Source organism: Chlorocebus sabaeus, chromosome 25 (assembly GCF_047675955.1).
Source record: "Chlorocebus sabaeus isolate Y175 chromosome 25, mChlSab1.0.hap1, whole genome shotgun sequence".
Classification (NCBI taxonomy): domain Eukaryota; kingdom Metazoa; phylum Chordata; class Mammalia; order Primates; family Cercopithecidae; genus Chlorocebus; species Chlorocebus sabaeus.
In genome coordinates, this window is record NC_132928.1 from 63,741,724 (window position 1) to 63,758,737 (window position 17,014).

The following is a 17,014-nucleotide window of genomic DNA, read 5'->3' on the forward strand; positions in this document are numbered from 1 at the left end:
TACTATATTGCTAGGATTAATCCACATTATGGCATATAATTATGGTACATTCACTTGGAGTGGATATAAATATAGACTTATTTATTTATAGGTGCACCTCCACTGCCCCGCAGGGTCCTGGGACACTGTGTGAGATGGGGAAGGTACAGATTTTTTATTTTTTGTAGAGGTGGTCCCCGTCCTCCAGGAGCTTCTAATTAATTTGTCTATTCCCTTGCCTGTTAGTGGGCATTTGGGTTGTTTTCAGGTTTTGGTATTATAAAGAGTGCTCACATGAACACTCTTGTATGCGTGACCTGATACTTGTCAAAAAGTTTTTTTGAACTGGGCGCAGTGGCTCATTCCTGTAATCTCAGCACTTTGGGAGGCTAAGGCAGGAGGATCACTTCAGCCCAGGAGTTCAAGACCAGCTTGGGCAAGATAGTTAATATGGTTTGGCTGTGTCCCCACTCAAATCTCAACTTGAATTGTATCTCCCAGATTTCCTCCGTGTTGTGGGAGGGACCTAAGGGGAAGTAATTGAATCATGGGGGCCAGTCTTTTCTGTGCTATTCTCGTGATAGTGAATAAGTCTCACGAGATCTGATAGTTTTATCAGGAGTTTCCACTTTTACTTCTTCCTCATTTTTCTCTTGCCGCTGCCATGTAAGAAGTGCCTTTGGCCAGGTGCGATGGCTCACGCCTGTAATCACAGCACTTTGGGAGGCTGAGGTGGGCAGACCACAAGGTAAGGAGATCGAGACTAGCCTGGCCATCATGGTGAAACCTCGTCTCTACTAAAAATACAAAAATTAGCTGGGCGTGGTGGCGTGCGCCTGTAGTCCCAGCTCCTCAGAAGGCTGAGGCAGAAGAATTGCTTGAACCCGGGAGGCCGAGGTTGCAGTGAGCCGAGATCAGGCCACTGCACTCCAGCCTGGTAACAAAGCGAGACTCCGTCTCAAAAAAAAAAAAAAAAAAAAAAAGAACGCAGCCTCCTGCTGCGTTTCTGAGGTCTCCCCAGCCATGTGGAACTGCAAGTCCAATTAAACCTGTTTTCGTTTCTAGTTTTGGGTATGTCTTTATCAGCAGCGTAAAAACGAACTAATACAATAGTGAAACCTTGCCTCTACCCCCGTCCCCCCCAAAAAATATTCGCTGGGCATGGTGGCATGCACCTGTAGTCCCAGCTACTAGCAGGGTAAAGTGGGAGGATAGCTGGAGGCCAGAAGATCAAGGAGGCAATGAGCTGTGACTGCACCACTTTATTCAAGCCTAGACAACAGAGCAAACTCTGTCTCAAAAAAAAAAAAGGTTCTTTTATGTATATGCCTAGGAACAAAATGGCAGGTCAAAGGGCATGCAAATGTTTATCTTTACAGGATAATGCCAAATTGTTCCAAAAGGGCTGTACCAATTTACACTCCTACCAGCAATGATTAAGATATTGTGATAATCTGTATCCTCCAGATATGGGCCAACTTTAAATATTTCTTTAACATATATATATACACACACACATATATATATATATATATCAGGTTTACCATTTTAAACATTTTTAAGTATATAGTTCAGAGACATTCTGTACCTGCACACTGCTATACAATCATTACCACCATCCATTTCCAGAACTTATCTTCCTCAACTGAAATTCTGTATCTAGGCCGGGCGCAGTGGCTCACGCCTGTAATCCCAGCAGTTTGGAAGGCCGAGGCGGGCAGATCACAGGAGGTCTGCAGTTCATGACCAGCCTGGTCAACATGGTGAAACCCTGTCTCTACTAAAAATACAAAAACTAGCTGGGTGTCCCAGCTACTTGGGAAGCTGAGGTGGGAGAACCCAGTAAGTGGAGGTTGCAGTGAGCCAAGATTGCACCACTGCACTCCAGCCTAGGTGACACTGAGATGCCATCTCAAAAAAAAAAAAAAATCAATCAATCTGTATCTAAAAATAACTCTCCATTCTCCCCTCCTCCAGCCTAGGAAACCACCATTCTATTTTTTGTCCCAATGTATATGACTACTCTGGATACCTGTGTAAACCAAAAATAAAATTATAAGCACCACTGCCCCCTGCCCCCCGCCCCCCACAGCCATCAGAATGGAACCCTTCTCTCAGCCAAGGGCATTCCAAAGTTAACTTGAAAAACTAGCTCAGGTCATTATGGGAGTGGGGAGCTGGATATGCCTAATTATACCCTGCTCTCTTTTGGAGTTACTGATAGAACAGACTCTTAAACTCTGATACGAAACATTTACAGTCTATTCTCTCTGAAGCCTGCCACTTGGAGACTTCATCTGCATGATAAAACCTTTGTCTCCACAACCTCTTACTGTAACTGAGGCACTCCTTTCTATTGATAACTCTTTCAACCAATTGCTGATCAGAAAATTTTTAAATCTACCTATAACCTGGAAGCCCCAGTTTCAAGTTGTCCTGCCTTTCCAGACCAAACCAATGTACATCTTACATGTATTGATTGATGTCTCATGACTCTCTAAAATGTATAAAAGCAAGTTGTACCCCCACCACCTTGGGACCACTTGAGGCTGTATCACAGGCACATCCTTAACCCGGGCAAAATAAACTTCCTAAATGGATTGAGATCTGTCTTGGATACTTTTAGTTTACACCTGATGTTACAGAAATCATACACTATTTGTTCTTTTGTGGCTAGCTTATCTCACTTAGCGTATCTTCAAAGTTCATCCATGTTATAACACATGTCAGAATTTCTCAAGGCAGAATGATACCCCATTTTTTGTCCCAATGTATATGACTACTTTAGATACCTGTGTAAACCAAAAATAAAATTATAAGCACCACCACCCCCTGCCCCCCACCCCACAGCCACCAGAATGGAACCCTTCTCTCGGCCAAGGGCATTCCAAAGTTAACTTGAAAAACTAGCTCAGGTTTTTAAGGTTTCAAGAATATTCTTTTATCCATTCATCCATTGGTGGACACTTGGGATACCTTTTGGCTACTGTGAATAATGCTGCCATGAACATAGATATACAAATATCTGTTGAAGTCCCTGCTTTCCGTTCTTTAGGGTAGATACCTGGAAGTGGAATTGCTGGATCCTATAGCAATTATTTAGTGCAGTGACATCCTCATGGCTCACTGCAGCCTCAACCTCCTGGGCACAGGTGATCCTCCCACCTCAGCCTCCTGAGTAGCTGGGACTACAGGCATATATTATTACACCTGGCTAATTTTTGTATTTTTGATAGAGACAGGGTTTTGCCATGTTGCCCAGGGTGATCAAAAACTTCTGGGCTCACGCGCTCCACCTGCCTCAACCTCCCTACATGCTGGGATTATAAGCGTGAACCACTGTGCCTGACCTTATGTTTAATTTTTTGAGGAACAATCATACTGATTTTCCATCCTGACTGTATCATTTTTACATTTACCCCAGCAATGCACAAGGGGTTGACTTTCTTTACTTCCTCACTAATACTTGTTTTTGTTGTTGTTGTTGTTGTTGTTTTTCTGAGACAGAGTCTCAGTCTGTTGCCCAGGCTGGAGTGCGGCGGCATGATCTTGGCTAACTGCAACCTCAGCCTCCGGGGTTCAAGCCATTCTCCTGCCTCAGCCTCCTGAGAAGCTAGGATTATAGGCACATGCCACCACACCCAGATAATTTCTGTATTTTTAGTAGAGACAGGGTTTCACCACATTAGTCAGGTTGGTCTTGAACTCCTGACCTCGTGATCCACCCACCTCGGTCTCCCAAAGTGCTGGGATTACAAGTGTGAGCCCCTGAGCCGGCCCTGTTTTGTTTTTATAATTGCCATCCTAATGAGTGTGAAGTGGTTTGATTTGCAACTCCCTAATTAGTTAAGTTGACCATCTTTTCATGGGCTTATCGGCCAGTTGTTTATCTTCTTTGGAGAAACCTTTGTTTAAATCCTTTGCCCATTTTTGAATTTTTTTTTTTTTAGTAAGTTGAAGGATTTTAAAATGTTTTTATAATGGATTTTAATCCCTTACCAGATAAATGCTTTGCAAATATTTCTCCCATTCCATGAGTTGCCTTTTCGCTGTGTTGTATCCTTTGATGAATAAAAATTTTTAACTTTGATAAAGTCCAATTTATTTTTGTTGCCTTTGCTTTTGGTGTTATATTCAATAAATCATTGTCAAATCCAATGTCATGAAGGTTTTCCCGTTTTCATCTAAGAGTTTTAGCACTTCCATTTAAGTCTTTGATCCATTTTGAGTTAATTTTGCCTGTGGCTATCTTAAAGATAAATCTTGGGAAAACTGGATTATCCACGTGCAAAATTCACCATTTATTGAAAAGATAAATGGTGTTGGGAAACTGGGTATCTTTTTTTGAATCAGTCTTGCTCTGTCACCCAGATTGGAGGCAGTGGCACGATCTTGGCTCACTGCAACCTCCACCTCCTGGATTCAAGCGATTCTAGAGCCTCTGCCTCTTGAGTAGCTGGGATTACTGGTGCCCGCTACCACACCCAGCTAATTTTTGCATTTGTAGTAGAGATAGGGTTTCACCATGTTGGCCAGGCTGGTCTTGAACTCCTGACCTCAAGTGATCTACCCATCTCAGCCTCCCAAAGTGTTAGGATTACAGGTGTGAGCCACTGCACGCGGCCAAAAAAACTGGATATTTTTAGATCATATAGCTTTTAGATTATTTATTTTTTAGATATTTAGATTTATCATTTAGATTATCTTTTCAATAAATGGTGTTGGGAAAACTGGATTTCCACATGTAAAAATGGGGAAAACTGGATATCCTTTCTCCATTGATTGACTGGTCTTGACAGCCTTGTCAAAAATCAATTGATCATATATGTGAGGGTTTATTTCTGGGTTCTTTATTTTATATGTCTGTCTTTACACCAGGACTACAGTGGTTTTTTTTGTTTGTTTTGTTTTGGTTTTTTTTGAGATGGAGTCTCGCTCTGTTGCCCAGGCTGGAGTGCAGTGGTGTCATCTCAGCTCACTGCAAGCTCTGCCTCCCAGGTTCACGCCATTCTCCTGCCTCAGCCTCCCGAATAGCTGGGACTACAGTTGCCCGCCACCACGCCCAGCTATTTTTTTTTTTTTTTTGTATTTTCAGTAGAGATGGGGTTTCACCACATTAGTCAGGATGGTCTCGATCTCCTGACCTCATGATCTGCCCACCTCAGCCTCCCAAAGTGCTGGGATTACAGGTGTAAGCCACCACACCCGCCCAACTACAGTGTTTTGATTACTGTAGCTTTATAGTTAAATTTTGAAATCAAGAAGTGTGAGACCTTCAGCTCTGTTCTCTTGCAAAATTGTTTTGGCTATTTGGGGTACTTTGAGTTTTCATATAAATTTTAGGATGAATTTTTCTATTTCTGAAAAAACATCACTGGGAGTTTGACAGGGATTACATAATGAATCTGTAGATCACTTTGAGTAGTATTAACATTTTAAGATTAAGTGTTTCAATCTATGAACACAGTGCATCATTCTACTTATTTGTGTATCTTTAATTTCTTCCAGCAACATTTGTAGTTTTCAGTATACAAGTTTTTTGCCTCTTTGGTTAAATTTATTCATAAGTATTTTAGTTTTGATGTTATTGTAAATGGAATTTTTAAATTTCCTTTTTAAATTTTACATTGAAATGCAACTAAATTTTGTGTGATTTTGCATCCTGCAACTTTGTTTAGTTCTAACAGGGTTTTTTGGGTGGAATCTCTAGGGTTTTGTATATAAAACATCATATTGTCTGTAAACAAATCATTTTACCTCTTCCTTTCCAATATGATGGCCTCTTTAATTTTTGCCAGTTGAACAGACTGGTCCCAAATATGGTTCCCTGATCACTGATGAGGGGGAATATCTTTTTATAAGGAAGCATTAATACCAGTCCCATAATAGTTACATTTACATAGGATGTTAGGATAAATACAAAGTCCTAAGTTTCAGACTTCATCTCTAAATCTTAGGGTCTCATTCCCTCTCTTCTGTTCCTAATGAGTGCTGTAGTAGAAAATTTTTGAAGACTAATTTGCTACAGCATTAAGCTTAAGCCTTTCTATTAGTCTTTCAAATGCACAACATAAATGATTCTTAACCTTTATTGGTTTATAAACACCTTTGAGAATTGGATGAATACTACAAAACTTCAACTCAGAAAAAAATGCACACATGAAGTTTTGCATGCATTATCAGGAGAAGATGTATGGCTCTCCTGAAGTTCAACCATTAGTCTGGGCATGGTGTCTCATCCCTGTAATCCCAGCACTGTAGGAGGCCTAGATGGGTGGATAACTTGAGGCCAGGAGTTTGAGACCAGCTTGGGTAAGATGGCTAAACACCATCTCTACAAAAAATACAAAAATTAGCCGGGTGTGGTGGTGCACACCTGTAGTCCCAGCTACTCAGGAGACTGAGGTGGGAGGTCAAGGCTGCAGCGAGCCATGATTGCACCACTGCACTCCAGCCTAGGCGACAGAACAAGACCCCTTCTCAAAAATAAAGTGGCTCAGGCCTGTAATCCCAGCACTCTGGAAGGCCGAGGTGGGTGGATCACTTGAGGTCAGGAGTTCAAGACCAGCCTGGCCAACATGGTGACACCCCGTCTCTACTAAAAATACAAAAATTAGCCAGGTGTGGTGGTGCAGGCCTTTAATCCCTGCATGGGAGGCTGAGGCAGGAGAATCAATTGAAACTGGGAGGCGGAGGATGTAGTGAGCTGAGATCATGCCACTGTACTCCAGCCTAGGTGACAGAGTGAGACCCTGTCTCAAAAACAAAACAAATAAAGATCAACCATGGACGTCTTACAGATACAATCTGGATTCACTTTAGTCAATCCTATTTCCATCAAATATATAATCTCTTTCTATATTTTAGTTGTTTTTACTACACACTAACTCCCACATCCTACCACTTTGTTCCCAACTCAATGCTTTTAATCACTGCTTGTGTCCTAATTGAATTTCACCTTTTCTTCAAGGTCTACCTAAAATTTCCAATTCTTTCAAGATATTTCTCCAACCCACTGTCTGCTCTCCCAAAGGTATCATTCATTCATTCAATAAATACAAATTGTGCAACTTCTCTGTCCTTGACCATGTTCCAAAAGCTGAAGATGCAACAATGAACACAGCCTCTGTCCTAAAGAAACAGTGCTCAGCCAGGAGCAGTGGCTCACACCTATAATCCCACTGCTTTGAGAGGTCAAGGCAGGAAGACTGCTTGAGGCCAGGAGTTCAAGACTAGCCTGAGCAACATAGTGAGATCCATAGCTCTATGCACGTGCACACACATGCACACACATACACAAATTAGCTGGGCGTGGTTGCACACACTAATCAGCTACTCCTAGCTACTCAGGAGGCTGAGGTGGAAGGATTGCTTGAGGACTGCTTTAGCCTAGGAGTTCAAGGTCATAGTGAGCTACATCGAGTCACTGCATTCCAGACTGGATGACACAGCGAGACCCTGTCTCTAAAAAAAAACACAACAGTACAGGATTATCCAACCAGCAGATGAAACATGTATTTAGGGCATACACACATGGACTCAGAGGGAAAACATTTAGAAAAAATAAGATTTCAAAAATAATAATTAAAAATATATTTCACCTTAGTATTTTAATTATATTTGGGAAGAGACCTCATGATCTTCTCAGTGCCCAGGGTTTCTGAAGGTCTTCATCTAGTCCTACTAGTCCAGTGGGAAAGAAATCTTCTCATAAAAACCTGATTCCTTTCCTGTTTTCTCTGATATGAATTTGTTCAGGTATCCAAGAAAAAAGTTTGGGAGCTGCCCCTAACTCCTTCTTCTTCCCAATCTTCCACACTCAGTCATCTTTGTATTTGACAAAGATCACTACTGCCTAAATGAGAAGAATGGCCTGAAGGGGACAGAATTGGGTATACAAGTGGAGACCAGTTAGAAAGCTGTAATACAAGTGGAGATAATGACGAACTGAATTGAGGTGTACTAGAGGGGACTGAAAGATGTGAAAAAAAGATATGAAAAGGGGGAATCTATGAAACTTGCAAAGTAAACATGTGAGATAAAGAGGGAGTTACTGAGGATAGTTCCCTTATTTTTGGCTTGAAAACCAGTTAGATGGTGGTGCTACTCATTAAAAGAATAAGGGAATATTGCAGTTTGGGGAAAAGAACACAATGGATTGATTTTGATATATCCAAATGAAAATTTTCAGTGGGCGGCTATTAGGCCTGAAACTGGAAAGAACTTGGGCTCAGATAAGATTTTATGCATTATCAGCAGATAAATGGTAACTGAAGCTACTGAAGAAATGAGCACAGGGAAAATGAATAGAAAAAGAAAATTAGTTCAAGTATTATGTGCTCAGTGGTTGAATATAGCCAGTAAAAAGAACATAACAGTAATGTGTTACTGGCCATGTAACAAGAACAGACAGACCATGGACCTTCTAAACACTTTCCTTACATACTTTTTAAAAAATAAAATCCTTTAAATTTACATACTATTATGACATTTTACACTCCAGAAAAACCAAGGCATGGTATAGTGAAGTAATTTGCCTGAAACTGCACATCTAGTTAAATGGAGAAGCCAGGATTTGAAGACAGGTAGTCTGACTCCAGAACTTTGTTCTCAACCCTATACAAACCTCACAGTAGTTCTTGAAGGTAGATATTTGTACTTATACTTTACAGATTTAAAACAATGAGGCTCAGATAAATTAAATAACTTGCTAAAAATAAGGTAGCTTACATGTAGTGAGACTAAAATTGAAAGGTAAAGTTCATATTGTTTCAAACCCGAGTGTAAGCAGGGATTTATAATTCTCTTACAGTCTTTTACAATACCTAGCTTAGTACTGTGTATTTAAAGAATAGTATTGGGCCAGGCATGGTGGCTCATGCCTGTAATCCAAGCACTTTGGGAGACCGAGGTGGATGAATCACCTGAGGTCAGGAGATCAAGACCAGCCTGGCCAAAAAGTTGAAACCCTGCCTCTACTAAAAATACAAAAATTAGCTGGGTGTGGCGGTGCATGCCTGTAAACCCAGCTACTCAGGAGGCTAAGGCAGGAGAATTGCTTGAACTCAGGAGGTGGAGATTGCAGTGAACTAAAATTGTGCCACTGCACTCCAGCCTGGGCGACAGAGTGAGATCCCATCTCAAAAATAAAATAACTAACTAACTAACTAAATAAATAAAAATAAATGAAGCACAGTATTGGCTGGGCATGGTGGCTCATTCCTGTAATCCCAACACGTTGGGAGGCTGAAGCAGGAGGACTGCTTTGAGCCCCAGAGTTTGAGACCCAGCCTGAGCAACAGAGACCCTGTCTCTACAACACAAAACCCCAAAGCAACAATAATATTATTATTACTAATTCTACTAATAACATAAGAACAGGCTTAGCTCCCATTCACCTTTCACAGAAAGCTACTTGAAGATGTAGCACAACATCAAGTATAAACTAGAAAAAACATGTGGGTTCAAGAGAATAGTAAAATTAAGTCCCAGGACAAAAGTCTTGCTATTGTACTAGAGACCGGAGGAGGTCATGAGCTTTGGGAGAGCGGTCCTCATGGGGAAAACTTTGAAATCTAAAAATTAGATAGTACAACTGAGAGCTTAGAGAATTTGGGAATATGACAAAGAAAACTAGTTGAATCTAGAAAAGATGTTATCTGAACTTGTCTCTAGCACTGTTCTTAAACAAGGGGCATAGTGTCATGACATCATGACCCTAGAAGTGTATCCTAGCAGTCCATGGCTGCAAACATTTACACAGGAATAACTTAACTGCTTATTAATATATTTCATATTTTCTTATTTGTTCATATTTTAACATCTCTGAATGGGATTCATCTTACAATCAATGGTGTGTCATGGTTTAATTATTTTTTCCTTTTTAGTAGTAAAATAATGATGCATCTTACAATGAATAGCATGTCGAATTTGATGAATTGTGTGTGCCAAGCACTGCTTGAAATGCTTTATAATATATTCTTCCTCATTCAATCTTCATAACAATTTTATGCAGCTGATGTTACCACCATTTTTAAGGCTCAAAGATGCTAAACAATAGGTTCTAGGATTGCTGTCAAGTAACTGGCGGAGCCAGAATTTAAAATCAGGTAGATTTCCAAGATCATGCTCTTACTGTTATCTCAGTACTTACCTTGGGTGATACAAAGGTGAATAAAAATCTATCCTTGCCTGAACTGCTCAAATCAACGTCTAGCTCAAATATGATCTTTCTGAAACCTTTCCAACTCCCCAGGAAGAACACATCTTGTTCTCCTCAACATTATAAGAATCTCTATAATACCTATAATCTTATTATATTGTATAATCTCCCTGGGCCCTTGAAAGTCAGGAATATTCTCTTAACCATTCTTTTGACCCTACAGTGCCTACCACTGTTCTTGACATATAGTAGAACCTCAATAATATTTCTTAAAAAGGAGATAGGGTCTCTGCTGCTAAGTCTAGGAGACAAGAAACGCACATAAAGCTAAAAAAAGGTCAAAAGTAGTGTTTAGGAGAATTACATAGTTAAGTGCAGTAGAGTTTAAAAGAACCAATGAGGGTTGGGCACGGTGGCTCACGTCTGTATTCCCAGCACTTTGGGAGGCCGAGGTGGGTGGATCTGAGGTCAGGAGTTCAAGACCAACCGGGCCAACATGGCGAAACCCCCTCTCTACTGAAAATACAAAAATTAGCGGAGTGTGGAGGTAGGTGCCTGTAGTGCCAGCTACTCGGGAGGCTGAGGCAGGAGAATCGCTTGAACCTGGAGGCAGAGGTTGCAGTGAGCCGAGACTGTGCTACTGCACTCCAGCCTGGGCAACAAGAGTGAAACTCCATCTCAAAAAAACAAAAAACAAAAAACAAAACCCACCAATGATAGGAAGTACAAGAGGATACAGCTCAGCCAGCTTCCAGGTTTTCTCACTCACTCTCTCTCTCTCTCACACACACACACACACACACACCCCAGTCTGAAAAAGCTGAAACCGTCTACAATGGCTGGAACCACGCTGCTGAGGCATTTTAAAAATTTAATTAGTTACCAGCATGTTTAAATTGAAGTTTCACATAAAACCCAGGATTTCTGGATTTTCCTGAGAAACGAAGTCATCTCAGAAACTGGGTGCTCATTCTCCTAGAGAAATGGGTTGGATTTCGGTATCAAATTCTCCTTTCAGATGAACTTAATGCTCCCTTATCCATCATAGTACCTTCCACCATTTTTTTAGGCTCAGCTTGCATAACGTAATTTATATTCTCTCGCTAATCTAGGCATCTGGATTTATGACCCCTTCTCTAGACACATTACTTACTCACTGCACTATCACACTATGAATTTTCAGGCATCCATGCTTTGACTTCCACTTTGCCTAGAAAGTCCTTTGCTTTCTCCAAAAGCACTCCTACTCCCCTAAGGCACTGCTTCAATTCTTTTCGTTAGTTTCTTCTGACCACCCCGTCAATCGTGTCACGTAGCACTGTGGTAATACCTCTACCAAAACCCGTATCAAAGGGTATGCACAAGCTGCTTCTCCTCGCGCTGACATTCGCTCCTTGAGGCCAGCGGCCCACAACTAACTCATTTCGCGGCCCCAGCTGCACGTCCTTGCCCTGGCACCTACACCCAGGCGTTCAGTACGTTTGCGGAAGTCAGTCTTCTTACTTCACGGCAAACCCAAGCTAAACTAATATTACGATCACAGAAGTGCGGCTTAGGTGGAAGCCAAGACTATCCCAATTACTGGATTCCGGCCGAGAAAAAGGAGCGCGCCAGCACCCCAATCTGTAAAGACTACTGGGCAAAGTTCGCCGCCGCCACTATCCTGCTCTGGCTCTGAAATAGTTCCAATTCTCGCGAGATTCGGCCTGAGTACCAGCTTTCAGCTCCAGTGACTTGCGGGTTCGTTTCCTCTAGATTCTCGTGGCCACACTGTTCTCAGACACGAACCTTTCCGGTGCTGTGCCCCGGAAGCGGAAGTGCGATCTTCGGGCTGTCAGAGTTGGTCTGTTACTCGGTGGTGGTGGACTCTACGGAAGCCGTTTTCGCTTCACTTTTACTGGCTCTAGAGCGCTTTCCCCCTGGCGGGTGGGAGTGCAGGGACGAAGGTGCGAGATGAGCACTATGTTCGCAGACACTCTCCTCATCGTTTTTATCTCTGTGTGCACGGCTTTGCTCGCAGAAGGTGAGAGCGGCTATTTCTCAGACGTTTGATCAGTCCCCGGGAGGAAGGGCCCCGGGGTCCCTTGTGCCTCCAGGAGAAAGATCGCGCGCCTTACTTGCTAGAGAGGCTCATCTACTCTACTCCAGGGGATCTCTGGGCAACTCGTGAACAGGAGCGGGAGGGGAGTGTGGAGTCGATTGCCGAGTTTTCTTTGGTCTCAGGTAGATTTCACTTGTGTAATTGTGGAGACACCTTCACATCATGTTACTGTTGTTTTGGCTGAAGAGTCAGTTGTATTAGCCTTTGAAAAAAGTTAACTATGGGTAAATACAAAGGAAAAAGTTGGAATCCCTCCTTCTCCAACAGTAACCTCTAATAGTTTGTTGTGATCGTTCCAGTCATTTCTCTATTAACATGTTGCTTTTAATGTTTTAGGCATAACCTGGGTCCTGGTTTACAGGACAGACAAGTACAAGAGACTGAAGGCAGAAGTGGAAAAACAGAGTAAAAAATGTGAGTATGACAACACATTAGAAATAATTTCAACACGTCAAGCTCATTAAGTCCATGTTCACAGTAAATATTTTAAGAGCACCAGCTGGTACAAAGATGAACCTGACTTGAAGCCTATTTAGAAATAGAAGACTTTTATGCAAAATGTGTAACACCAACTAGAGGGAAGTGGGGGACGTGGCAGATACATGTTTTGTGCTGTGGTGGTTCTAAAGAAGAGGTTCAGCCTGGCGCAGTGACTTACTCCTGTTAATCCCAGCACTTTGGAAGGCTGAGGCAGGACTGAACCTAGGGGTTTGAGACCAGCCAGGGTAACATAGGGAGACCTCATCTCTACAAAAAAAAATTAGCTGGGTATGGTGGTACACGCCTATAGTCCCAGCTATTTGGGAGACTGAAGCATGAAGATCCCTTGAGCCCAGGAGGTTGAGGCCACAGTGGGCCACAATGGTGTCACTACACTGCCTCCTGGGCAATAGAGTGAGACTTGTCTTTAGAAAAAAGAGGTTTCATTCAGTTGTGTGGAACCATGGTAACCTTCACAATGCTGATGGCCTTGCAGTTCCTTGTGGATAGTTAGAATTTGGATAGACAATGAAATGGGGAAAGGAAATTCCAGGTAAAGGAAATAACATATGAGCAAAAATATGGAAATCTTAACATTTAAGGCATGTTTGGAAGATAATAGGTCATTATGACTGGTGTCAAGGTAAGTGGTGTCTTCAGAGATAAGCCAAGTTTCAGTTGGGTTAGGAAGTTGAAGAGGTGTTTGAGGAAAATATTAAAAACAAGAAGGATTTGTTACCTTTGAAATAAAGCAGGAATTCCACAGGACTCAGCTAAAGGTACAAGGTGAATGGTTCCTTATAGGCCTGATTTAGTTTTCTCTGTTCTTTTCTCCCTTATAAGGATTAAATGTAACTTTTGTTTCTTAGAATTCCTACAACTTTCTGTATTCTGTGACTTTTTCTTATATCTTCATAGGGATTTGAAGTTTTTTTCTTAAATTACCACATTTGATCCACACAGCAACCATTTGTGGTCACTCGTATAAATATTACTTCCATGTCATAAGAAAGAAAACCGAGCCTCAGAATGATAATGACAACTTACGTCACAGAGCAAACAAAGAATAGAGACCAGACTCAGGCTTTTAAAATTACAGCTTACTGTTCCTTCATTTACTCAATGTTGATTATGTACCTCAGCATATCTGAGCCAAACGCCTTATCTTTACCTTCACAAACAAGATACTCTTCCAGGATTTCCCTATTTTGGTGATGGGTACCTCCATGCTTCCAGTAGTGTAAGCCAGAAACCTTGATATGCTTTATTAATTTGGCTTCCGGGATACCATACTCTCGGTTTTGCTGCTCTCTTACTGGTCATCCCTTTTTTATTTTTTACTTTTTAATTTAATTTTTTTTTTTTTTTTGAGACAGGGTCTCACTCTGTCACCCCCAACAGCTCATTGCACCCTGGACCTCCCAGGCTTAAGCGATCCTCCTGCCTCAGACTCCTGAGTAGCTGGGACTACAGACGCACGCCACCATGACTGGCTAATATTTTGGAGAGATGAGGTCTTGCTCTGTTGTCAGGGCTGATCTCAAACTCCTGGGCTCAAGCGATCCTCCTGGTTAGGCCTCCCAAAGTGCTGGGATTTACAGGCATGAACCACAGTGCCCAGCCCTTACTGATCATTCTTCTGCAGTTTACTTGTTGGTTTCATTTCTTGACCTCCTGTTGTTAGGGGTTACACGAAATTTAGGTTTTTTCTCTACATTCACTTCCTTGGTGAACTTATCTTTCAGCTGTATTGGCCAGTGACTCCCAAATTTATGTAACCCTCTCTCCTTAATGCAAGATTCACATATCCATGCATCAATTTGTTATCTCAGCTAGAATGTTTGGTGGACATCTCAATCCCAACACATCCCAAATTGAATACTTGTTCCTCATGTCTAAGCCTGTGTCATTTGTAGCCTTCTTTATCTTGGTCTATGGCATTTCTGTCCTTCCACTTGCTCAGGCCATAATTCTTGTGCAGTTATCTTTTACTCTTCTTAAAACCCACATCTAGTTTGTCTGCAGATACTGTGCGGTCTCCTTTTTGGGGAAATACCCCAAACCAGTAAAAGTTCAGAGAGCTTCCGAAATCCAGAATTTGACCATTTTTCATTAGCTCCAGTGTTAACCACTGTGGTCTAAGCACTGTGATCTTTTGCATGGATTATTGCAACAGTCTCCAACAAGCGTTCCTGTCTTCCTGAAGTCTGTTCTCAAGATGACAGCCAGAATAATCTTTTTAAAAGCCTATCAGGTCATGTCCCTTCCACTCAGCAGAAAAGCCAGCATCCTTACAATGGCCTACAGAGCTTCCTTTTTACCACTCTGATATTCTTTCTTCTCACTTACCCTGCTTTACCCACACTGTCCAACTTGCTGTTCTTTACACATACTGGCCATACTCTGTGCTGAGACCTTTCTAGTGGTTGTTCCTTCTGCCTAGAAATGTTCTTCCCTACAGTATGTACTGGGCTAATCCTATTACCTTATTCAAATCTTTGTTCCAACATCACCCCTGACGCTTAAGTTGACCACTCTATTTGAAACTGCAGGCCGGGCGCGGTGGCTCACGCCTGTAATCCCAGCACTTTGGGAGGCCGAGGCGGGCGGATCACAAGGTCAGGAGATCGAGACCACGGTGAAACTCTGTCTCTACTAAAAATACAAAAAATGAGCCGGGCGCGGTGGCGGGCGCCGGTAGTCCCAGCTACTCAGGAGGCTGAGGCGGGAGAATGGCATGATCCCGGGAGGCAGAGCTTGCAGTGAGCCAAGATCATGCCACTGCACTCCAGCTTGGGGGACAGAGCAAGACTCCATCTCAAAAAACAAACAAAAACAAAAAAAAACTGCAACCTGCCAATCTCCCCTACTCCTAATATTCCTTACCCTGTTCTATTTTTTTTCTGTTGCTTTTATTACTTTCTAATATACTGTATGATTTACTTATTTATCATATTATTGTTTATTGTGTATTTCTACCTGCTAGAATGAAAACTCCACTAGGGCAGGGTTCTTTGTTGTTGTTTACCTATGTATCCTGTTTACCCAGAACACTGGCACATAGTAAATGTTTAATAAACATTTATTGATTTGAATACTTTCTTCTTTTGCCCCATATATGCAGTCCGTTACCAAGCCTTATTGCTGTTTTCTTGATTAGTTTTCAGATCATTTCACATCTCTCCATTTCTCCTACCACCACCTAATCTAAACTTCTATTATATTTCATTTAATCTGCTGCAGTAACCTCCTCTCTGGTCCACCTGCACCCACTCAAATTTGTCCCCTATAATGCATCTAGGGTAATGTTTTAAAACACAAATCTGATTATGTTACTTGTCTTTCTTAAAACCTTTCAATTTCTGCACAATTGCTTTAGGATAAACATATGGCCTGTAAGGTCCAGCACGGTACGGCACCACCCTCCCTTCTCCTGGCTACGTCTTGTATCATGTTCTCTCTTGCTCCCTATTCTCTATTCATTCATGCCTTTTTTCTGTCCTCTGGGCTAGTCTTATGGTTTCCCACTACAGGCCCTTTGTATCTGTTGTTCCTCCTATCTGGAATAATTTTCCCTTCTCATTTTGTTTAGTAAAATCCTACACATTGTTCAGATCTCAAAGCCTTATCCAGTCTCCCAGATGGGGCCAAATCTTCCTATCATAGTTTATGATTTATCCACATACCTCTCCTTAGAGTGTTTGTCACAATTGCAGTTTTACCTATGTATGATTATGGTCATCAGGGTAATGTGTCTCTCCTCAACAAAACTGTAATTTCTATGAGGACAAAGGCCATTGTATCCACAGTACCTAATTCAGTGCCTGGCACATATTAGATACTTGATAAATGTATATTGAATAAATTATCTGTATAGCATAACATCACATGTATTCTTTGTGAAAAATTGTTCTGCTATGATCGATCCTATGCTAGTTGGCAGCATGCAGTGGCATCCCTGTATACATTTTTTCATGTCATTTATATCATTGAATAGTTTTATGAAATACAAAACAAATTTAGCTTCAAATTTGTTTGAATATACTCATACCTTAAATATTTATATAATATGGATTTGCCCTATAGATTTTGAGCTTCACTGGTATCTACAATATTGCCTTGTCTTTAATTATTTACATTATAGAAATAAATGAAGTCTCCTTCACTGTACACTGCAAAAGTAATACCGTTGAGGCCAGGCGCAGTGGCTTACACCTGTAATCCCACACTTTGGGAGGCTGAGGCAGGTAGATTGCTTGAGCTCAGGAGTTCAAGACCAGCCTGGGCAACAT

The 17,014-nt window shown here is 41.6% G+C and overlaps 1 protein-coding gene across 1 annotated transcript in view; it reads left to right on the top strand.

Moving 5' to 3' along the window:
• Window positions 1-11,844: 11,844 nt before the first annotated feature.
• TMCO1 (transmembrane and coiled-coil domains 1) overlaps window positions 11,845-17,014 on the top strand; it is a 40,029-nt gene continuing 34,859 nt past the window's right edge. The window contains exons 1-2 of the mRNA XM_007989695.3: window positions 11,845-12,164; window positions 12,579-12,656. Coding sequence (XP_007987886.1) covers window positions 12,095-12,164; window positions 12,579-12,656 — 148 coding nt within the window. The 5' untranslated portion in view covers window positions 11,845-12,094. The remainder of the gene's footprint in view (window positions 12,165-12,578; window positions 12,657-17,014) is intronic.